The sequence below is a fragment of the Neophocaena asiaeorientalis genome, unplaced genomic scaffold (assembly GCF_003031525.2).
Source record: "Neophocaena asiaeorientalis asiaeorientalis breed wild unplaced genomic scaffold, Neophocaena_asiaeorientalis_V1.1 scaffold407, whole genome shotgun sequence".
Classification (NCBI taxonomy): domain Eukaryota; kingdom Metazoa; phylum Chordata; class Mammalia; order Artiodactyla; family Phocoenidae; genus Neophocaena; species Neophocaena asiaeorientalis.
In genome coordinates this window covers 795,632-817,739 of record NW_020174060.1, presented here as the reverse complement: position 1 = coordinate 817,739, position 22,108 = coordinate 795,632, and the positions used below count along the sequence as shown (strand labels likewise).

Below are 22,108 nucleotides of genomic sequence, written 5' to 3'. Positions count from 1 at the left end.
AGGGGCGGGAGCAGCGGTGCGTGAGGCGGCTGTAGATGAACAGACTTCACAGAGGAGGGCTGGGACAAGGACTGGAGGAAAGGTGTCCCGAGGATGCAGGCAGGGATGGGGGAGTCATAGGATTTGAATGAATGAAAGGAAGGAAAGTACGCAAACAGTGATGAGGTCGTGGTTTGGGTGGAGTGGAGGGGCTGATGTAGGAGAACGACAGGCAGAACTGTGCTGAACGTCCACTTCTCTTCCTGTGCTTTGCCCGCCCCTCCCAGGGAAGTCCATGCTGCTGTCTGCTATTGGGAAACGCGAAGTGCCCATCCCTGAGCACATCGACATCTACCATCTGACTCGGGAGATGCCCCCTAGTGACAAGACGGCCCTGCAGTGCGTGATGGAAGTCGACACAGAGCGGGCCATGCTGGAGAGGGAGGCTGAACGGCTGGCTCACGAGGATGGTAGGGCTCCGGACCCAGGGCCCTGGGGGTGGGCTTCTTCCCGGGAAAGGCCCAGGAGCCTCATGGGCCGTGCGCTGTCCACAGCGGAGTGTGAGAAGCTCTTAGAGCTCTATGAGCGGCTGGAGGAGCTGGACGCCGACAAGGCGGAGAGGAGAGCCTCACGGATCTTGCACGGACTGGGTTTCACACCTGCCATGCAACGCAAGAAGCTAAAAGACTTCAGTGGGGGCTGGAGGATGAGGGTTGCCCTCGCTAGGTGAGTCTCTCCCTCCTCGACCCTCTGTAGCACCCTATCTCTCTCAGCGTTTAGAACAGGGTTCTAAACCAGTGGAACTGTTTAGAGCAGGGTTGATGGTCAGTAAGTGCCAAATATTGACAGTGTGGAGGGGTGGGGGTGGTATACCTGAGCTAAGGAGTGAGCTTCCTGACGGAAGTGGTCATTGTTGGACTTCCTGCACAGTGTTTAGGAATCTGGGACCAGCCCTAGGTGAATGGTAGAATAGGTCTGTTTCTTTCTTTCCTCTTGACTCCTCTACCACCGTTGTTTGTGCTTCAGTCCTTCTAATTCTTGCTGTTTAAAGACAAAATGTTAGACAGCTGTTAGGATATCTGTCCTTCTTACCCTCTTGTGACCTGGACCCAAAATGAGTATCTGTAGATCATCATTCCCCCACCAAACCCCCAGAAAGTCCCCAGTTAAAGAGGTGGCTGCTTACCCCACCAGTCTCTGCCGAGTGCATTGGTGAGGCTTGATACACTGCTTTAGCAAAGCTGCTTGTGTGCCTTAGAACATGAGAGCCGTGGTTTCACGTGCCAGCAAGGATTAGCTGCCTCAGATTCACCTAGGGAGCTTTTAAAACTGCCGATTTCCTAGCCTCTTCTGTCTGTGCTGGAGTCAGAATGCTGGAGATGGATGTCCAGAAATCTTTCTGACAAACGCTGCGGAGGTGGTGACCGCGTGCAGACCCAGCGCTCTCCCCTTGTTTCTCCTGTCTTGAGATGCCACCTCAGAAAAGAACATTCTTTGGCCTCCTTGCTGGAGTCTGGCAACCCCACCAGTTCAGTTTAACCTGAATACTTTGTAGTTCAGCATCTTCCCTCTGCTTTTCAGCTGTTTCCTGCCCTTTAACCCCCACTCTTCGTCTCTGGTTTCTCCTAGTTCTCACCTTTCCCCTGAGGTCTAGAGCCTAGAGTTGATTTCAGGACCCTGTGCAGGCCTGACCAGAACTGCAGGTAGCAGGCAGGCTGTCCCCTCCTGCGTAGCACCCATCACACTGCAGTGGCTCTGTCTCCTTCCTGTTCTTCAGAGCCCTCTTCATCCGGCCCTTCATGCTACTCCTGGACGAGCCCACCAACCACCTGGACCTCGACGCTTGTGTGTGGTTGGAAGAAGAGCTAAAGACGTAAGGGGGCGGGGCTGGGGTGGAAGTGGGCGGGTCCTGGAGGGGGAGTTGAGCAGAGTCCCAGGGAGATGGGTGTCCAGGACCCACAGTGATATTAGAGCAGTGAGAAGTGGACTGAAGTGGGGCCAGAGTGAAGGCCAGATTGAGAAGGTGGTAAGCATCTTTAGGGCAGGCCTTTTTGTTTTTGTTTAGTCTGAAATATGTGGATTGGTTTGTTTGTTTTACTTTTTTTGGTTTTTCCCATTATTTAAAATGCAATGTTTTTATTAAAGACAATATTTTCTCTTAACTGTATTTATATATATCATATAAACGGGGATTCCCATCTAAGGTCATGATGCAGTGACAAAGAGAAAAATAGCCCATATAGCAGTGGTCCTATGGCTGGAGAGCCAGATAACCTGGAATACTGCCCCAGTTCTGGAATAAGGCTTTCCACGGTCTCTGCAGTGACTTGGCACCTTCTCTGAAAAGCCGAGCTGGTGATTTTTACTGTGCCTATTCCAGTTCTTCCCACCCATGGTTTTAGATGTGTTTATGGGTGTCTGTGTGCGTACACTTTTGATTTTACCATCACTGTTACTGCCATCTCCACTCCATTCTTTTGAAAATTAGAACAGGCTGCTCTCGCCTTCTGAGATGGCCCACACTCTTGTCTGTGGAGTGTTTCTCTCTAAATAAATCCACTTCTTACCTATCAAGAAAAAAGAAAAGGAAAATTAGAACAAAAGTTTGAGGAAACTCAGACTGTCTCACCATACTTTGGAAGGCATCAGTGTTCTTACGGGTCGATCGTGCACTGGTGGCTTAGGTGCTAAGAACTGGGAATTGGAGAATAAATCTAAAGGGTGCCTAGGCGTAAGGATGGGAGAGGATGAAGGTTTTCTGGGCCTGACATTCAGCCCACCTGTTGTGAACCATCTACCGTTCTGAGCGCCCCCCTGACTGGTTCTCTGGCTTTGCAGTTTTAAGCGCATCTTGGTCCTCGTCTCCCACTCCCAGGACTTTCTGAATGGCGTCTGTACCAACATCATTCACATGCACAACAAGAAACTGAAGTATTACACGGTGAGTGGCCCCAGCTTCTCCACAGCAGCCTCCGTGCTGACCAGTTCCCTGAAGTTCTCCTTTAAAACAAAACAGACTCAGCAGTCCTTTTCTACCTGTTGCTATAAAAAGACGTGGACAGGGAGTTCTGCACCCAAAGTAATTGCTTTCAGGCCATAGGCCACGGATTGGCAGTGTGTACATATGGTGTATGTCTGCCTTATGCAAAGAGGTTGACTTTTCGTGGCGCCCAGGCAGGCCTTGCTGCTCTCTGCCTTCTGCAGTGGCAGCCAGCATAGTACCCCTCCTTCTCTCCTTCCATGAAGAAGGGGAGCCAGGATCTCAACAGCCCACTTTTCTGCCTTGCCTTTACACTTTTTCTGTTTCAGAAAACATCAAAAAATGAAAACCAGAAGTTCTCTTTATTCATGGTTGTACTCACCATGGGAGTATTAATAGTTTTCTTACATAGTCTTTCAGAAATTTCACATGTACTTGCAAGTAGCATTTGTAGAAAATTTCACGTATACTTATCACAGTTGTAATCTTAATCGTTCTCTTCTGTAGGTTGCGTTTAAATTTTAATTTGTCTTGGACTGCTTTCCGTATGAGTATATATAAATCATGCTCATTTTTTCCAGTGACTGCATAGTATTTCATTGTGTGGCTATCGTGTAAGTCGTTTGTCAGACCCTTTTCGATGGATGTTTAGGTTGAGTCTAGTTTTTTGCAGATAGAAACCATGGCAGCCCATAGTGCAGGGTTTGCCAGGTCCTAAATCTGATGGGTCTGATGTCTTCCCACCTGGAGGAAGTTCTTGTAGTCTGCATGGGGGCTTCAGTCTCTAGGGATGGGGAGTAGAAAGAGGTGCTCTTGGAAGGCTGTGAGCCTCTAGATATCTGTTTGACAGTGGTTTTCAGGGCTATTGCCAACGCTGTTGGTGTCTTTACGGCCAACCTGAGGATTTGATCCGGAGCCCTGCTGTGGCTAGCTAAGAATGAGAGGCACACAATTCAGAAGACCTCAGGTTCTAGATTAGGATATGCTTCTTTAATGAACTTCCTCTTTCCCTACTGCACAATCCTTTTTTTTTCTTTTTTTAAAGTTATTTATTTATTTTTGGCTGCATTGGGTCTTCGTTGCTACGCGCGGGCTTTCTCTAGTTGGAGTGAGCAGGGGCCGCTCTTCGTTGCGGTGCGCGGACTTCTCGTTGCGGAGGCTTCTCTTGTTGCAGAGCACGGGCTCTAGGCGTGTGAGCTTCAGTAGTTGTGGCGCGTGGGCTTCAGTAGTTGTGGCTCGTGGGCTCTAGAGCGCAGGCTCAGTAGTTGTGGCGCACAGGCTTAGTTGCTCCGCGACATGTGGGATTTTCCCGGAACAGGGCTCGAACCCGTGTTCCCTGCATTAGCAGGCGGATTCTTAACCACTGCGCCAGCAGAGAAGTCCCCTTACTGCACAGTCTTACAACCAGGGCCAAGTGAGATGCCATCTCACATCCCCCTGAACCCTGAGTGAGAACCCAGGACCGAGGCTAAAGCTGCCCGTCTCGCCTGGTGCACTTTCCTGCAGGGTAATTATGATCAGTATGTGAAGACACGGCTGGAGCTGGAAGAGAATCAGATGAAGAGGTTTCACTGGGAGCAGGATCAGATTGCACACATGAAGGTAGGGCGATCGTAGAGCCGAGTTCGCATTCTCCGGGCCAGTTGGGTGAGGGTGTGTGGGGATTGGGGGCTGCTAGAGAAGACGCTGTCAGCAGTTTTTACCTTGCAGTTAAGATGAGTTGTTTGGTGCCTGCCCATACTCCTGGCCCCCTCTCTGGTCTCTTTCAGAACTACATCGCTAGGTTTGGTCATGGCAGTGCCAAGCTGGCCCGGCAGGCCCAGAGCAAGGAGAAGACACTACAGAAAATGATGGCATCGGGACTGACAGAGAGGGTTGTGAGTGACAAGGTAGGTTCTGACTGGGTGGAATTAGGCGGCCTAAAGTGAGGTGGATAAGAAAGGACCTGACTTGATAAATGCCCTCTCTTTTTCCTAGACACTGTCATTTTATTTCCCACCATGTGGCAAGATCCCTCCCCCCGTTATTATGGTGCAAAATGTCAGCTTCAAGTATACAAAAGATGGGGTGAGTACTTAGGTGTAGTTGGGAAACTGGGGTGCATTTTCCAAGGTAAGTGTCAGCTGCTGAGAAGAGTCTCCTGTTCTTTGCCGAGCACGCCTGCTAACCCATGCGGCGCTGGGGAATTTTCAGGTGTGGCAGCCTGGGGCGCCTAATTGAGGGACTTAAGAGTAGAAGCCCCCCGCCCCCCCGCAAGTACTTGGAGGGAATACTGCTCAGCTGGGTTGGTGGGTGGAGGCAGTGGGTTGGGGTCTGCCGTGAGAGCTGCCGCCCTCCTCACTCCCACCTCCTCCAGCGGTGACTGGGGACTCAGCGGGGTGAGTCTGCCAGTCAGACTGACCAGCACCCTAGCCCCGTATCCCTTTCTCTCTCACACCCACCTCAGCCTTGCATCTACAACAATCTAGAATTTGGGATCGATCTCGACACACGAGTGGCTCTGGTGGGGCCCAATGGAGCAGGGAAGTCAACTCTTCTGAAGCTGCTAACTGGAGAGGTATGGTGCCATGCTGGGGCGTGGGACTTCCAGGATTGGATGCTGGTGCGTCTGCGGGAGAGGGAGGGGAGACAGGGGCCACTGCTCTTAGAGGGCCTGAGCGAGCCGTCCTCTGGGGCGTGTGGTCTCACTGGGTAGTGCTGAAGTTTGGGGCAGTTTTCTCAGAGAAACCTGAGTGGGGGAGTCTATGTGTGTGAGAGCATGGGTGAGAGGGAGAACACATGCATGCTCTCAGCATCTTTCTGTGGTTTCATTCAGAGCAGTTAGAACACAGAAACGCCTGTGCATCGAGAAGTACGCTCTTGCTGTAGAAAATGTATGTCGGACCTGTACCCGAGCCCCTTGTTACACAGTCGGTGTGCCGTACAGTAATCCAGCGGCTACTCAGTAGATGGTGTGGCGTGTGTCTGTGCCTCCCTTGAAAGCACCTGTTTCAGTACCTTCCTAGGTATTTTTGGAGTGGCCAGAATAGCAGTTCGTGAGGTGGTGGCGTAGATTCAGTTCAGGAAGTTGTATGAGTCTCGTTCAGTGCGAGCATGTGTTTGTTCCCCTCTGCCTATGTCTGCTTCTGACCTGGGTTCCTTTTCTGTGTGCTTATCTTTCCACTTTCTACTCTGTTTTTTTTTTTTTTTTTTTTTTAGCTACTTCCCACAGACGGAATGATCCGAAAACACTCTCATGTCAAGATAGGGCGTTACCATCAGGTATAGTCCTGGCGAGGAGTGGGGAGCGGGGAGTTACCCAGGGTGTGGGTAACCACACATGTGACCAAGTCAGCTCCTAGTAGCCTCTGGAGTCTTGAACAGGTCCCCAGGTAGAGGTAGAGAGGTACTCAGCAGGAAACCCAGCAGGCTTCCTTTGGAAGTGGGACACCAGCCACATCTGGGTGGGTCCCTTTTTTCCTGTAGCATTTACAAGAGCAGCTGGACTTAGACCTCTCGCCTTTGGAGTACATGATGAAATGCTACCCAGAGATCAAGGAGAAGGAAGAAATGAGGAAGATCATTGGGCGATATGGTCTCACCGGGAAACAGCAGGTCAGTGGAGGGGGTGTGGGAAGAGCCCCAGGTAACTGGGAGGCTATGGCCGGATGGTCCGCCTTTCCTCTGCTCTGGGTTATTATGCATTGGAGCACTTAGGTCTCGGGGGAGGGGCGAGGATAGCGTGCCAGTCTCTGGCGTGCCCTTGTCCCCCTGACTAGCAGGTTGAGCCATAGTGCTTAAAGGCAAGGGAAACTGAAACCTAGCACACAGCTTCCTGGATTCAGATCCCAACTGTGGGTCCCCTGGATTGCTCCACTTTATTAAGATTCTGTGTCAAGACAGGGCTTCAGGCTTCCAGACGTATCCCTTTTGGGTCTTGAGAGACAGGCAGCTATGCCACCGTCTTGCTGTGTGACCTTGGGTCTTGCTGAGCTCCGCTTTCCGTGAAACGGTGACGACAGAGGAGCCATGGGGAGAGGTGAGTTGCGATGTGTGGTGAGGGCGACACCAGCTTTTATAACTGGCCGGTTGCACGCAGGTGAGCCCGATCCGGAACCTGTCTGATGGGCAGAAGTGCCGAGTGTGTCTGGCCTGGCTGGCGTGGCAGAACCCTCACATGCTCTTCTTGGACGAGCCCACCAACCACCTGGATATCGAGACCATCGACGCCCTGGCAGACGCCATCAATGACTTCGAGGGTGGTATGATGCTGGTCAGCCATGATTTCAGACTCATTCAGCAGGTGAGGCTCCTGGCTGGGTGGGAGGCGTAGCAGAGGGCATCTCAGAGGCAGTTAGGTAGAGCACCGTCATGGCACGTGGAGGGCACGTAATTCACGTTGACTGTATTTGGAAAGTGGGCTCAGGACATAGGGTGGACAGGGCCAGATCTTATGGTTCTTTGGGAAACTTAGAAAGCCTTAGTGGAAATACTTGACTTCTTCAGTAGCTATTTGGGGCTGTTAGCCTACTTGGCATTGTTGGCCAAAATGGGCAAGGGAGTTGGGTAGAGAACAGGGTGCCGCTCCTGTGGTTCCAGGATTCTTCAGCCTAGAAGTAGTGTCGTACTAGGGAGACTGGACTAGACAGAGGGTTACTGTTGGTCATCAGTGACAAAGCTGCTGGTCATTTCGCTGAAGCTTTCAGGAAGGTGGGGTGGAGAAAAGGAAGCTGAGAGTGAAGCGTTCCTGCTAGGGAACTGGAAATAGGGGTGACACGGCAGGTCCTGGCTTGGAAGGCTCCAAAACCTGCTGGTTACGGTGCCCTTGGGTTAGGCCAGACCTAAATAGCGAAACTGAGCTGGCTGTGGGCCTGCGCGGGGGGTTATGGGGTTTTCTTCCCAGAATCCCCTGGGGACAGTCTCCTGGGCAGGGATGGGAAGGATGCTGGTCAGGATTATTAAGTCTAGGATTTGCTTTCTAGGTTGCACAAGAAATCTGGGTCTGTGAGAAGCAGACAATCACCAAGTGGCCTGGAGACATCCTGGCCTACAAGGAGCACCTCAAGTCCAAGCTAGTGGGCGAGGAGCCCCAGCTCACCAGGAGGACCCACAACGTGTGAGCCCTTGCCGGCCGGCCGGCTGGGCCAAGCCCCTGGGGCCACACTCCTGCATTGCTGCAATACTGCTCCCCAGCCCCTCCCCCCACCTGCCTTAGCTGCACTCTGTGATCTTATCTACAGCTGGACAGTACCTGTCCGTCTCCTGTCCTTCCAGTTACTTTTGTCCATGTCTGGACTCGGCTGGCTGTTCCTGCCAGCTCCTTGCTGGTTCTGACCCTGATAGTGATGCAGCCAGAGGCATCTGAGGGTTAACCCAAGGGCCCGTGCCCTGGGTTGGCCTGTGAAAGAGCTTAGGATCCTCGTTTTCTGGGTTTTGGGGATGTTGGAGGAATACCTCCCAGCCCACCACCCCCGTTCCTTGCTTCTGGTTTGGAGCTCTGGACCAGGGCCTTAATCCTGGTCGGTTTTTAAATAATTATTTAATGGTGTAACTTTTAGACCTGTGTGACATCTACAAAGTGTCCAATAAAGAGAGAAGCAGCCATGGTCCCTGTCTTCCTTCATGGGTCTCTAGGCCCTTCTCCCACTCCTTGGTGCAGTGCCAACATTCACTTTCCCTCAGCACGAGCTAGGGCAGGAGTCGGTGGGCTGGATGCAGCCTGAGGACTAGCCCATAGGCACTGGAAGAACTCTCTTCCCTTCTGATCTGAAATTGTGCCTTTTCAGGGACTTCCCTGGAGGTCCAGTGGTTAGGACTCTGCACTTCCACTGCAGGGGGCACGGGTTCGATCCTAGGTTGGGGAACTAAGATCCTGCATGCCGTGCGGTGCGGCCAAAAAAAAAAAGAAAGGTGAAATTGTGCCTTTTCTTAGGCCAGTGGTTCACAGACATTAACATGCATCAGAATCACCTGTAAGTCTCGTTCAATCACAGATTGCTGGGCCTTGCCTCAGAGTTTCTGGTTCAGTAGGTCTGGGGTGAGACCAAGAATTAACAATGCTAAGAAGTTCCCAAGTGATGCTGCTGCTGCTGGCCTGGGGGCCACACTTGGAGAACTGCTCTCCCGGAGCATGTTTTTCAGAGCGGTCTGAGGCTTTGCTGCTGCTGCCTGTACAACAATTGGGACATTGGTTAAAAACGCAGATTCCTGGGCTTCAGGCCTATTGATTTCGGTTGGTGGGATGGGAGAGATGCAGAAATGGTCAGGAGTCTGCATTTTCACACTGATGTTTGTGAACTACCGTTCCTGGTGGGATATAGGAAGTTTTATCATTTTATCTGTCCACAACCTTAATTTTCATTAGCACTATATCTGTTTTATTTCCAAGCCAGGACTTTGCATAGCCCGTCTGAGTTTTAATAGCACTTCCAGCCTCTGTGCCACCCGGCTTCTAGCCTTACCGATGTGGATTCATCACACCATCTGAAACCTCAGCAGCCATCCCTGTGGGGAAACATACGCAGCCCTGATTTTTCAGTGCCCATCATAGAACATCTAAGACTACGTAAAACAGACCAAAAAAAGTCCCAGGTGGTGTCTAAATCCCTAAGGAGCTCTCGATCTAATGGGAAAGCCAATAAGACAGAAAGGGCGTAAAGCAGATGTTAAATTGTGACTGGGTAGGATACACTGAAGGCTGTAAAAGGGAGGGAAGTTTCTCGTGAGTAGCTGCCCAGAAGGGTGGGATTGGTGCTCTAACTTGGAAGGTGAGTAGGATCTCAGATGGCCGTGGAGTCCAAGAGCTGCCCTGGGCAGAGGGAACAGAGTAGCAGGTGAGGAGTTGCAGCTGAGTCTGAGATTCGCGAGGCTGGAGGAAGAGACTAGGACTCCCACTCCGCCCTCTGACCCCAAGGGGCCTGGCTTGGCTGCTTTGTGCCTCAGGTGGGGCCCAGAGAAAAATGGCTTGTCAGTCTGTCCTGAGTATCCAGAGACTTGGTTAGGAGGATAAATGGAACAGATGAGAGCTGCTACTTTGGCCAAGGGAGGGTCTGGGTATGTTAAGAAACCCCGTTGAAGTCTGTTGGGGTCTCCAGGGATGGGAGGGCTTCAGAACCAGAGGAACAGACATAATAGGCTAGTCAGCTTGTCCAGAAAAAAAGGCAGTCTCAAGATTTTTTAAGAATGCTTAAGGGCTTACCTGGCGGCGCAGTGGTTCAGAATCCGCCTGCCAATGCAGGGGACACAGGTTCGATCCCTGGTCCTGGGAGATCCCACATGCTGCAGAGCAACTAAGCCCGTGTGCCACAACTACTGAGCCTGCGCTCTAGAGCCTGCGAGCCACAACTACTGAGCCCACGCGCCACAACTACTGAAGCCCGCGTGCCCAGAGCCTGTGCTCTGCAACAAGAGAAGCCACTGCAATGAGAAGCCTGCGCACCACAACGAAGAGTAGCCCCCGCTCGCCGCAACTAGAGGAAGCCCGCATGCAGCAACAAAGACCCAATGCAGTCAAAATAAATAAAGTAATTAATTGTATAAAAATTTATACTTTTAGGGGCTTCCCTGGTGGCGCAGTGGTTGAGAGTCCGCCTGCCGATGTGGGGGATGCGGGTGCGTGCCCTGGCCCAGGAAGATCCCACATGCTACGGAGCGGCTGGGCCCGTGAGCCATGGCCACTGAGCCTGCGCATCTGGAGCCTGTGCTCCGCAACTGGAGAGGCCACATCGGTGAGAGGCCCGCGTACCGCGAAAAAAAAAAAAAATTATATATTTAAAAAAAGAATGCTTAAAAATCCCACAAAATACATATTTCTACGAACACGTAAAATTAGGGCCTTATTTTGGATTTAAAACTGCCCTCCTGGTCCTCCAAACCCTGGGCTGTAGCTGGGCGTTGGAACTGGGAAAAGGGGGTCTTGGTGAGCCGGCGGCTGCTCAGGCCCACCTTCCCCCAGACAGGTGATGCTCGTCTTCACTCCCTCCCCACCTCTTGATTGGGAAAACCCTCTTCCCCACAGCCCAGACTTGTCACCTTGCTCCTGGTTTCTTTAATCACAGCGTTCCAGAACCTGAAATACTCGCTCACGCATAGGTGCCAAGTGAGACAACTTTCTCCATGCAACAGCGCCTTTTTCTTCCCTTCCCTTTGCAGCTAACTTCCACAGGGACCCCATGACACCTGCTCCCACGGGGAGCGTCCCGCTTCCTCCAGTCCTCCCGCCCGGACGCCCTCCCTGTCAGGCCCTCCCAGCTGTGCTTCCTGCCGCCTCCACCTAGCCTGGGCTCCATCTTCTGCCTTCAGTCCAAGCCTCCCTGTAACCACACGCATTGATTTCTTTCTTCCGTTCCTCCCAACTAACATCCTTTCTCCCCAGTTGAATTGTACCCATCCTACCAGACCAGCTTCACATCCTCATTTATTCCCTGAAGGCTTTTCTGGCCGCTGTAGCCCTAAGTTTTCTCTGAGCTCTCTGTTCCACACACTTTTGCCCTTTCACTCTTCCCTGATGGTTGCGTGTGAACCAGTCTTGTCTCTCCAGCTGTGTTGTAGGGCCCTCGCGGCGGGTGGGGGTGGGGTGTGGGGGCGCGGTGCATTGTGCCCCTCCTGACCCCAGCGCTCAGCCACGAGAGTGGGCTCACGGGTGCTGCCGTGGGTGCAGGGTGTGAACTCTGACGGTAATACGATGGGAGATGATAGTGTGGGGAAGGGGGCTGGTGGGGGGCTTCTTACTCAGAGACAGGAAATCCCTGGGGGAGAGGAGGGAGCAATTAGGCTCTTTGTGGATTAACCCAGAGCGCCTTCTGGGTAGGGTTGGGCCAAGCCCCTCCCCCGCTCCCAGGTGCTGGCCCCCAGCCCCACCTGGCAGGCAGCTGACTTCTTAAAAGTTCACCCAAGGAGCGGAGGAGGCGGCCACCAGGAGGACCGGGACGATGAGCGCTGAGCATGGACAGCCACAGCAGTCCGGGGGCCGGAGGGGCCGGAGCTCTGGAGACAAGAAGTCCAAAAAGCGTAGCCGGCGCAAAGAAACCTACTCAATGTATATCTACAAGGTGCTGAAGCAGGTGAGAGCGGGAGCTGGGGGCGTGTGAGGAGCGCTGGCAAAAAAGCCTGGAAAGGGCACTGCATGGAGAGCGCGGGGCGCAGTTTACTTGCGGCACTGAGGCCCCCGAGCCCCTCTGGAGGGGGTGGCACTTAATCTCGGAGGTCCCCGCAACCGCTCAGTGTCTGTCCTGACCTGTGATGTGCAGGAGACCCTTCAGACGTGCTCCCACCACAGTCCAGAGGCTTACAAGGCTTCTGGACAGACCAGATTATTAAGTGGAACATTAGGTGGGACATAGTTAAAGGAAGACCACAAAAAAGTGCCGGGCTGAAGGTGACCAGGTGCCAAACGTACGCTGGCACAACGAGAAGTACTAGGTACTGGTGGCTAGAGCGTGGAGCGGTGTGTGTGAACTACAGCCTTGGGGAAGCCTTCCAGACGGGCAGCACTCGGTCTTTGGGGGGCTAAGGGGTTGGTCTACCTTATAGATAAGGAACCCCAGGTACATAAAGGCTCATTGGGGTGACTGAGTCCCATGACCTGACAGCAGCGGACGTCTGGTCCCCCTGGCTCTGGGGGGTTAGTCCCACCCTAACCCACACGTGTGCTCTGCTTCTCCCAGCGCACCTGTGAGAGGCACCTACTCCTGGGACTCTCGCCTTGGCAGGCATTTGGGGGCACTCATGTACCCAACCAGTGTGTCTAGAGGATCCCAGGCAACCTGGCCTCAAACACTGCCCTGCTCAGCAGAGCCAGGGCCGGGAGGAGGGAGGGGTGTCTGGGCTGCCTGCCCTCAGCCTCCCCAACCTCCCTGAGCCTCACCCCTTGTTAGGTGAGACCGCAGACTGGAGCCTGTCTCCGGTCTGAGTCCCCGGGTCTCTGGAATGCTCTCCTGGGGTGGGCCCGGCACCCATGTGGATCGGCCAAAGGGCAGCAGCAGAGAAGACGCCAGTGTCCTGAAGAAAGCGGGGGTGGGAGCGGTTATCAGTGAGCCCGGCCGCTTAGCCTAACTCTTCGGCTCAGAGCTCGTGCCGGGAGGGTTGGAGCGGGGCTGGGCTGCCGCGCGTGTCCCCCGTGCGGTGGGGTGAGCCGCTGTCCCTCCTCTGCGACCCTGAGGGGGACAGGATGTGAAGACAGCACGCAGGGGTCAGGCTGAACCCACGCGGTACAGGCCCAGGTTTCCGACTGTCACGTCCGGGGCACCAGAGGCGGTGGGCAGAGCGGGGGGCCCGGGCTTAGTTCTGTGGCCACCACCGGCTTGACCTGCCTCGTCAGGCAGTCACCTACCTCTCATTCACAGAGAAGCAAAAATCCGCCTACTCACATTTTAGGACTGTTACGAGATCCCTACCATTTGTTTTACTAGAGGTCACCTAGTTCAAAAACTTCTGTGACAGAAGAGGAAACAGGCCCGGAGGAAAGTGTCGTATTTAAGGTCGTACGGTGACTCACGGGACAGCCACAGAAGCCAGGTCTCCTCACCCCTAGTCTGGTGCTGAGATTGTGTCCTATGAGTGTCCTCTCTGGAAGATAATTTGGTCACGATTTACCAAGTTACGTGCACAAGCCCTGTAGGAACGTCTAGGAATAACCTTCATTGTGCTCACACAGCTGTTCAAAGACATTTATTATAATACAATGTAATAGCAAAACACAACCCCTCAGTGTCCATTCAGAGAGGAATGTATAACATAAACTACGATCCGTCCATACTGTGGAACACTCTGCAAATGCAGTAAATGAAAAATGAGACGTAGCATTGCTTATCTCTTGCAGTTGGGAGAAATTTTTTTTTTTAGCTTGAATATAGTAGTAAAAAAATAAATCCCTATCTCCATGTCTCTCGGCCTCTGGAAAGAGGCTGGTAAGAGGGCCTTGCAGTCCCCAGCTTGGGGCTGGGGCTTGGGGCAGAGTCCCCGTGTTAACTGACTGGTCCTGCTGCTTCTCCAGGTGCACCCCGACATCGGCATTTCCTCCAAGGCCATGAACATCATGAATTCCTTCGTGAACGATGTGTTTGAGCGGCTGGCCGGAGAGGCCGCCCGGCTGGCCCAGTACTCGGGCCGAACCACGCTGACGTCCCGGGAAATCCAGACAGCTGTGCGTCTGCTGCTTCCAGGGGAGCTGGCCAAGCACGCTGTGTCTGAGGGCACCAAGGCCGTCACCAAGTACACCAGCTCCAAGTGACCTGGGGCCCAACCTTAATAAAGGGTGAACTGCTCCCTCGTACTGTGGTGATTTGAAAAAGGGATAGGTGAAGGCAAGGTGTGCTGGGGGGCAAGGGTGTCGTCACTTCTTTGGCTCCCAAGGTGGAAGAACACTTATTCAGACCTTTAAAAACTGCTTTCTGGGGGCTTCCCTGGTGGCGCAGTGGTTGAGAGTCCGCCTGCCGATGCAGGGGACACGGGTTCGTGCCCCGGTCCGGGAGGATCCCACGTGCCGCGGAGCGCCTGGGTCCGTGAGCCATGGCCGCTGAACCTGCGTGTCCGGAGCCTGTGCTCCTCAACGGGAGAGGCCACAACAGTGAGAGGCCCGCGTACCGCAAAAAAAAAACAACAACAAAAAACTGCATTCTGGGTGGGCCCCGTGAGGGACATGTGAGTGCACATGTAAATGTACAACGTTCTCATTCTTAGTGAGATGAAGTGCGACTTGGTCTGGATTAGAATCCTGGGTCTACTGCTTGCTGTTTCCATCATGCCCTCTCTGGGCCTGAAATTCCATGCGTGTTACTCTCGCAGGCCATGGTTTTGTGATGCCGTTTCCGGCACACCATAATTTTTGTCCTGTGCCGGGCACAGGGGCTACACAGGTCTATTCTTCAAGACACAAAAATGAAAGGCCCAAACCAGCTTCTAAATAGCCGATTGGGATCTCTAAGATGTTTTTTATTTCCCCCTAATGCTTTCTTCCCCTTAACTTCAGAACAAATTGGTGGGAATGTTTTTGAGACTCCTAACTTTTCTTTCCCACTTTTATTTTGAAAAATCTCAAATCCATAGAAAAAAATTGCAGAAATGTACAATGAGCACATGTATGACCTGCACCTGGATTCACCACTTAACACGTGGCCACATTTGCCTTTTCCTTCTCCTTCAGCCTCTGAGGCACTGGGGTGAAGGGGTGGGGTTTAGCGAACAGTCCAAAATCCCTTACGTTCCCTTTGTAATTTCAGCTTCTTGTACTGAAAAGGCTCACTGTAATGACGGCTGAAGTGTGGCCCTACATACTTCACACGTGTTTCTTCCTATGTCAAGCCTACCGTGGAGATGCCGAGAGATGAGAACAAGTTATCCACACTTTGGTCCCACGGCCAGAAAGGGGCAGGCTCGGGAGACGTGGCCCAGGAACCTCGGCTCTTCCCCACTCCCGCTGTGTTTCACACCTTGCCACTCAAGGTGTGATTCAGAGGCCAGCGGCATCTGTGACGCCGGGGACCTTGTTAGAAATGCAGGATCTTGGCCCCAGCTCGGAGTGCAGAATCGGACCCTGCATTTCGACAAGATCCTCGGGTAATTAATCTGCAGGTGCATTACGCCTGAGAATTCCTCTCGGGCTGCTCTTTGCTGCTGCCTCTCTCCTCCCACTGTCCTTTGCCCCATGCCTTATATATAAGTGACATATGACTTACGACTTATTCATAAGTCCCTACTGGACACTGAGCTAAAAGCTCACCCCAGCCGACCAGGGCCAGGCTGCTGCTGTGTTTCGTATTTTCCAAAGAGCCTTCTCATGAGCCTGGAGCAGTGATGGGGAAACCCACAGAGGGCTCAAAATGAGCCCCAAACACCACTGAGTCCCACCCACTACTCCCAATGTCATTCTTTACGAGGGTATAGCTTACTCGAACCAAGTGAACTACCGTCAGAGCCCAGGGAAACAAGCGTGCTTGTGCTGTCACTTTAAGGGGGAAGAGTGGGGAATTCCTTGGCGGTCCAGTGGTCAGGACTCAGCGCTTCCACGGCAGCCGTGTGCCTGGTACAGTCACATACGAGAGAGTGTAAGGAGACTTGATCTGCAGGAAGGAATACAGGGTCTCCAGCTGAGACGTACAGTTGGAGTAACGCCTTTAGGACTGCTATCCACCTAGAGCCTCCCAGTTTACAGGGTGACCTCAAATGGAGCCCATTCTTTCATTTGATGCTCACAAGGGAGGTAGCCACAGCTGACCCACCCTCTGCCCTGGTCAAGGCTTGCTAACAGGGAGCCGGTGTCCCCAAGCATGCTGCCTCCATGACATCCTCTAAGTGTCCCCTGGTCTTGTACCTGCAGCCCCCTCCCCTCGCAACCTTAGAACTTTGGGACAATGGGACAGAACTCTTAAAACTGGGCTATTCTGGCTCTGCAGGGTAGAGTCCGGGTGGAACCACAGTTCTTTGGATTCCAGGACCAGCTCACAAAGGGCAGTGTGAAGAGGGAGCACCACAACTGAAGGGTGAGTGAAGTGATGGGAGAGCAAAGAGCAAAGTGCGTCCCTGGCTCTCAGGCTGGGGTTACTGGGTGGGGGGAGAAGGCCTGGTGGGGAGAGGGACCCCTGTGTGGGCCAGTCCCGGCTGGGCCCCAGATGTTCACACAGCGACCCTGCCCTCCCCTGCCTGTGGTCAGGCTTCCCTTGGACTATTAATTCCAGAACCAGGGCTCTGCTCTGGGGAAGGGACCCTTCTCTACACTCATCCTTCACCCCCGCTTCCCGCCCACCACCCTAGACCGCTGCAGCATCCCTGGGCTGCACCTTCACCTGGAGGTCACCAGCTGCGGACTCCGACGGGCCACTTCCTTAACAGGAGCCCTAAGGGCCGTGCCCATTCTCCATTCTCCATCCTCCTGGCTTAGCCATCAGGAGACTCCCTTCCCCAGGGACCCCAGTCCCTCACTTTCTCTAAGCCTCAGGGGGTGCTCCCCGTAGCTACCCTCTCACTCCCCCTGAGGGCCCCTCACTTCACTGAACTCCACCTCGGGACTGTGAGTAACCTTAACGTCACACCTTCTGGAACCTCGACTTCACAGTCCTCAAAAGCCTCTGTGGAGCCCACCTCCCCTACCAGCCGGCCCCCCTCCTCTGGGGCTCAGAGCATCCCTTGCTGGCTACCTCCTCTCCAGAGCTTACCAGCGCCTCTGGGACTCCTCCCACCTCATCTTGCAAGAGCTGTTGGGCCAAAAGCAGCCCCTGCTGGAACCCATGCCCCACCGGGAGCAGCAGTCCTTCCAGTACAGGCTCTCCTCGCTCTACCTGTACTACCTGGGGCTGCTGCGCTGGTTCGACACCCTCTATGACCAGATGGTGCAGCCGCAGAAGCGGCGGCTGCTGTGACGGCTGCTGGACGGCATGGCGGGCCGCGTGCTGGAGCTCAAAGACGATCTGGTTCGCGTGGACCTGTGCGAGACCCACTGCCTGGACCAAGCGCTGCAGGACTTAAAGCTCACCCCGGTGGGCCGGCTGTGGCGAGAACCATGCCCGCGCCAGCTGGGGAAGGGGACACGGGGGGAGGGCTAGCCTGGACCTCCCACTCCTTGTGGAAGCAAGCCACATCCCATCCAGCTGGGGGTGGGGGTGACCTGGACCTCCTGCGGATACCCCTGGCATTGGGACATCTGCAAGGGAAGGAGGGCAGGGCAGATCAGAGGATGGGGTTTGGGAAGTGCATGTAGGTAGTTGGGGGGTAGCCGGAGGGTCAGGCTGGAGGCTCTGCCTGGCTGGGAGGACCCATGAGCTCAACTGCAGGGGACTGGTGAAGAGAGTCCCCCAGAGGCTTGTTCCTCAAAGCGTGGTCAGTGGGCCAGCAGAACCAGCATCGCCTAGGAGCTTGTTAGAAATGCAGAACCTCTGGCTGCACCCCGGACCCACTACAGTGTTCTGCACCTGCGTTTTCACAAGACCCTCAGGTGATGTGTGCGTACCAGCACGTTCCAGAGCACAGAGCTTCTGCACCGGCCTCCAGTCCGCCCCAGGGTCATGGTTCACTGGTCCACGTCCAAGGCAGTCCCCAAGTTTCCCCAACTAGCTGCCTCAGACTCAGCTGTGGACCTGAAAGAACAAACGTTCTCCAGGCCCTGCCGTTCTGCTGTGGTCAGGGCCTAGGAGCCTGCATTTTAAGGATTCCCAGTTGATTCAGATGCAACGCCAGGATTGGGACCATTGCCCATTACCTACCATGATCCTACAGAATTCAACTCTGGCCACATGGTGGGGGTGAGGGAAGAGAGGGATGACTTGGGGGGATTTTTCCCACCCCAGAGCTCTAGGATGGAAGAAAAGAGCCCCAGTGTCTGTGTGTACAGCTGAAAATGGTAAGGGATTAGCCAGATGGTCTGGATTTTTATTCTCATCTCCCTCTCCCCTGTTGCCCCAAAGGCAGACCTGGAGGTTCCAATTCCCAAATACTTCCGGCTGGATCGGTCCAGCGTCCTGAGGGAGTGAGAGCATATGCTGGCAGAGCTCCTGTCCAGACGAGAGCCAGTGTTCGCCGAGGAGGTAAGTCAGGGAGACGCCCTCAGGAACAGAGCTGCCACCCTTCAGGACACAGAGGCCCTGCCCTGCACTTTGCCCACCTCTGGGTGCTCTCTGGGTAATCCCTGGCCTCCTCATGGCTGCTCTTATGCTCCTTGTAACATTCCAACACCAAGGTAGAGGGACAGGACTTGTGCACCTAGATGCTCTGGGAAAACCTTAACCCCTTTTGGGGGCTGGTCTCCCAGCTGCCCGCCTGGATGCAAGCCCTCCCTCATTTCCTCCTCCTTTGCCCCTGCTCTGGCCAGAGCTTTCCAATATTACCCCAGACGGAGGCCATAATCCTACTGCAAAGGGCCGAGCGGGCCAGGCAAGGCAGGCTTCGAGCCACCTTCATGTGAGAGATTCGGAAAAAGGAGGAGGGAGATTGAAAGATTCGGGAGGAAGGACGGCCCAGGTTCAGTCAGGACAAAACCCTCCCCACACCCAGGAGGAAGGTCAGGGTAGAGTCGCCTCCTCCAGGAAGCCTGCCTGGCTCAGCAATTGATGACAGAAATGTAGGTGCTTGGATTCTGTTGCCCCATGACTAGATATTAAGCTAGAGACCTTCATCAGTCAATAAACATGTATATTATTTGTTTATTATTTATTCTACATCTTATCCCCAAAAGGACTTAAAGTGGAATACCATAAAAGCCCCCAAAACAGAAAGACCATTAAAATTAGGGGAGAAAGGGAATTCCCTGGCAGTCTGGTGGTGAGGACTCCATGCTCTCACTGCCAAAGGCCCAGGCTCGATCCCTGGTCAGGGAACTAAAATTCCACAAGCTGCACCGCAGCCAAAAAAATTACATAATAATACAAAAATAAAAATAAAAAAATTAGGGGAGAAAGATCCATAATCCAGCAGCAGAACAGAGTAGACGATCATTCCAAAAACTTTTAAGACTGTTAAAAATGAGTCACTAAAATGTACCCTGAGCCTCCCGAGGCAAAAGGCAACATGAACGAAATCGAGAACGGATGAGGCCCCGGTGTCTCTGGGGTCTGTGCCACCTGGGGTCACCCTTTACGTTAATCACACCCCATCCCACCTGACTACAGAAAACCCAGCTCTGTCTCTAGATTTCTCCGTGCCTTCTTACTGTCCTGGCGGGCGTGACTCGCCTATGTCACCTGGCAGCCCTGCTGTCTGCCCTGGCACGGGGGTGCGGCCCCTCTAGCATCCCCCCAAGGGTGCTGTTAAGCCGGCTCGCTCTGGGCCATAGTGGTTACCAGCTTGACGAGATTGGAGGCCGCCTAGAAAACTCCAGGGCAGAAAGGGCCCAGGACTGCTGACCTAGGGCTGCTGGATCTTTCTCTCTTAAATCAATCTCCTCTCCCATCTTCTCTCTCAAGTCCCAGTGCCTCAGAAGCGTCTGTTTCCTAGTCCAATACAGGAAACTTAGAACTCTTTCCCCCCAAAATGCAAAAGCAAACCAACCAACTAACAAGCAACAGCCCTGAGAACAGACATCCTCTCCAAATGAGGTAGATTTTTAGGTTATAAATCAGTATGCAGAGAACCCCAGCCTGAGTCCCCTGCATCTGGGTGACTGTACCCAGGTCCGGCTGCCCCACGGATGAGCAGGGGGTCCTCGCCCTCAGGAAGCGCGGAAGCAAGGCTTTGGAGAAGGAAGGTCAGCCCCAAAGCTAGAGCTTCCCTTCCTCCTGAGAGCCAAAGCAAGTCTCTTGTCCCTTTTGTAAGGATATGGAAACACTGCGTTCCAGGCCCCGGGTTCCCCACTACACTCATCAGAGGCCCTTAGTTATCGGGGGCCTTTCCCGTGCTGGTCACAGGAACAGGAGGACGAAGTGGGACGGGGGCCTGGACGCAGAGCCTGCTCACCGAGGTGCTGTCTCAGTGACACTACCGGGGCGACGCCATGGCCCCCTCTGCCCAGCACCCACCCTTCACCCCACGGCACTGAGGTGTCCACGGGTCCGAGAGTGGCCGGCAGCCTGGGAGAGAAGCATTGGGTGAGGGGTCAGGAAACCTGGCCCTGGTCTCGGCTCTGCACCGAACGGCCCTTGGACTTGGGAGAGGCCATGTCCCGGCTCTGGCCTCAGTTTCGTTGTGTCCAAGATGTAGGGGAGCTGCACAGTTCCTACAGCACCCACATCTATGCGCCTGGGTGGAATCAAGCATTTCTTCCAAATGCTGGGGGGATTCTGAGAAGTGAGATCAAGGAGGGCTTCTCGGCGAAGGTGGTACTTGAACTCTGATTTGTGCTTCAAAAGATACAGCAGGTTAGAGGGTGGAGATGAGGAGGGAATTCCGGGGCATGGGTGCTGAGGGGGCACAGCCTTGGAGCTGGACATCTTGGGTGCAGATGGGCCCCACCCCGCTCTGGACTATCCCTGCTCAGGGGGGCAGTTACCAGTGAGCTGTCCTCTGGAGGTGCCCTCCCCAGAGCTCTGCCCCTCACATCTCTGCAGAAATGCAGTATGGGGAGTGTCTGGGCCCATGTATCCCTGCAGGTGTGGAAAGGTTACCAGCAGAGGAAACGCACTCAGCAGGACCGGTGGACGGAGATGGAGTTCATCAGTATGGTGAGTGCCCCCCTGCCGGCCCTGTACAGGCCCTCCCTGCCCACACCCCCCTCCACTCAGGACTGGGGTGGGCATGAGCGGAGGCGGGCCAGGCTGGGGCCAGTGTCCCTGGTTGAGGGATCCTTCAGGGTTTGGTTGAGGGAGAACCACGAAGCCACTGCCAGGCCACATCCGTTTCTGCCCCTCCCTCTCTAGAGCCCTTTGGAAAGAACTCACACGTGCGGCGGCATGAGGGATAGTAGCGCAGAGCATCTGGACCCCCGCTCCATGCCCCCAGATGGCAGGAGAGGCTGCAGTGAGTGGGTCCCGCAGAGGGAGGCGGCCGCAAAGCCAGTGGGAGCCCCGCCGAGGCTCCTGCAGCCTCTGGGAGAAGCACGGGAGGCTGAGTTGGGCTGAGGACACACCCCTTTCACACCGGAGTGGGCCACTTGCTCTGGGGGCCCCAGGCTTGCTTCTCCTCTGCTCTGCAGGCAGGATGGCTAAGTCTGAACAAGGTGCCGGGAGCGTGAATGCGCATGCCGGGGAGTGTGGGCGGTAGGGGTGTGCGTGTCCAGGCAGGGTGGACAGACCCTGCTCCCTGAACCTCATCTGTCCTCTGCTCTGTGATGGTCTGCCCCCAGCTAGTCTCTGCTGACTTAGGAGAGCAAGGCCATGATAGGGGTGAGAGGCCTGATCCCTGAGAGGGGGCTTGGCCATGGGCAGAGCCTGCAGAAGCCCGGCGGATAAAGGCTGATGGGGAGGGCCATGGGCTAGGAGGGGCAGAGGAATCGGAGACAAGGGCTGGGATGGCTACTCCAAGGAGGGCGGACGGCGGCTTAGAAGGAGGGAGGTGCCCGGGTGGCAGCTGCGTGGGAGTGGAGGTCCGAGCTCATTGGGGGGCCGGAGAGCTAGACCCCCAGGAGGCCAGAGCAGGCAGAGGGAGGCCGGGCTTGGGTCTTGGTGGGGCGAGGGCAGGGGGCCATGGCACGGCGGTGGGTGAGGAATGAGCCCGGCCGCCCGGGCCGTCAACAGTGTGAGCTCAGCGTTTTCAGTAATTGTCTCTGTGCAGAGTGATATTTAAAATACATTTGGGAGCCAATGAGGCTGG

General features: G+C 54.4%; 3 protein-coding genes across 4 annotated transcripts in view; all 3 read left to right on the top strand.

The window, feature by feature from the left end:
- The window catches only part of ABCF2 (ATP binding cassette subfamily F member 2), a 16,846-nt gene extending 8,301 nt beyond the window's left edge, over positions 1-8,545 (top strand). For both annotated transcript variants that reach the window (XM_024754517.1, XM_024754518.1), the window contains exons 4-15: positions 267-449; positions 534-705; positions 1,757-1,852; positions 2,818-2,920; positions 4,466-4,561; positions 4,729-4,848; positions 4,937-5,026; positions 5,406-5,516; positions 6,158-6,220; positions 6,425-6,553; positions 7,038-7,241; positions 7,921-8,545. In XM_024754517.1, the coding sequence (XP_024610285.1) occupies positions 267-449; positions 534-705; positions 1,757-1,852; positions 2,818-2,920; positions 4,466-4,561; positions 4,729-4,848; positions 4,937-5,026; positions 5,406-5,516; positions 6,158-6,220; positions 6,425-6,553; positions 7,038-7,241; positions 7,921-8,058 (1,505 nt within the window). In that variant the 3' untranslated portion in view covers positions 8,059-8,545. The remainder of the gene's footprint in view (positions 1-266; positions 450-533; positions 706-1,756; positions 1,853-2,817; positions 2,921-4,465; positions 4,562-4,728; positions 4,849-4,936; positions 5,027-5,405; positions 5,517-6,157; positions 6,221-6,424; positions 6,554-7,037; positions 7,242-7,920) is intronic.
- Positions 8,546-11,803: 3,258 nt separating this feature from the next.
- Positions 11,804-14,168, top strand: H2BK1 (H2B.K variant histone 1). Its single transcript, XM_024754540.1, has 2 exons — positions 11,804-12,000; positions 13,932-14,168. The coding sequence occupies exons 1-2, from the start codon at positions 11,869-11,871 to the stop codon at positions 14,166-14,168; spliced, it is 369 nt and encodes a 122-aa protein (XP_024610308.1). The 5' UTR covers positions 11,804-11,868.
- A 1,082-nt stretch (positions 14,169-15,250) lies between these two features.
- Positions 15,251-22,108, top strand: part of DRC11L (dynein regulatory complex subunit 11 like) — a 14,739-nt gene continuing 7,881 nt past the window's right edge. The window contains 6 exon segments of the mRNA XM_024754505.1: positions 15,251-15,285; positions 15,380-15,493; positions 17,052-17,409; positions 18,334-18,453; positions 18,738-18,926; positions 20,950-21,021. Coding sequence (XP_024610273.1) covers positions 15,251-15,285; positions 15,380-15,493; positions 17,052-17,409; positions 18,334-18,453; positions 18,738-18,926; positions 20,950-21,021 — 888 coding nt within the window.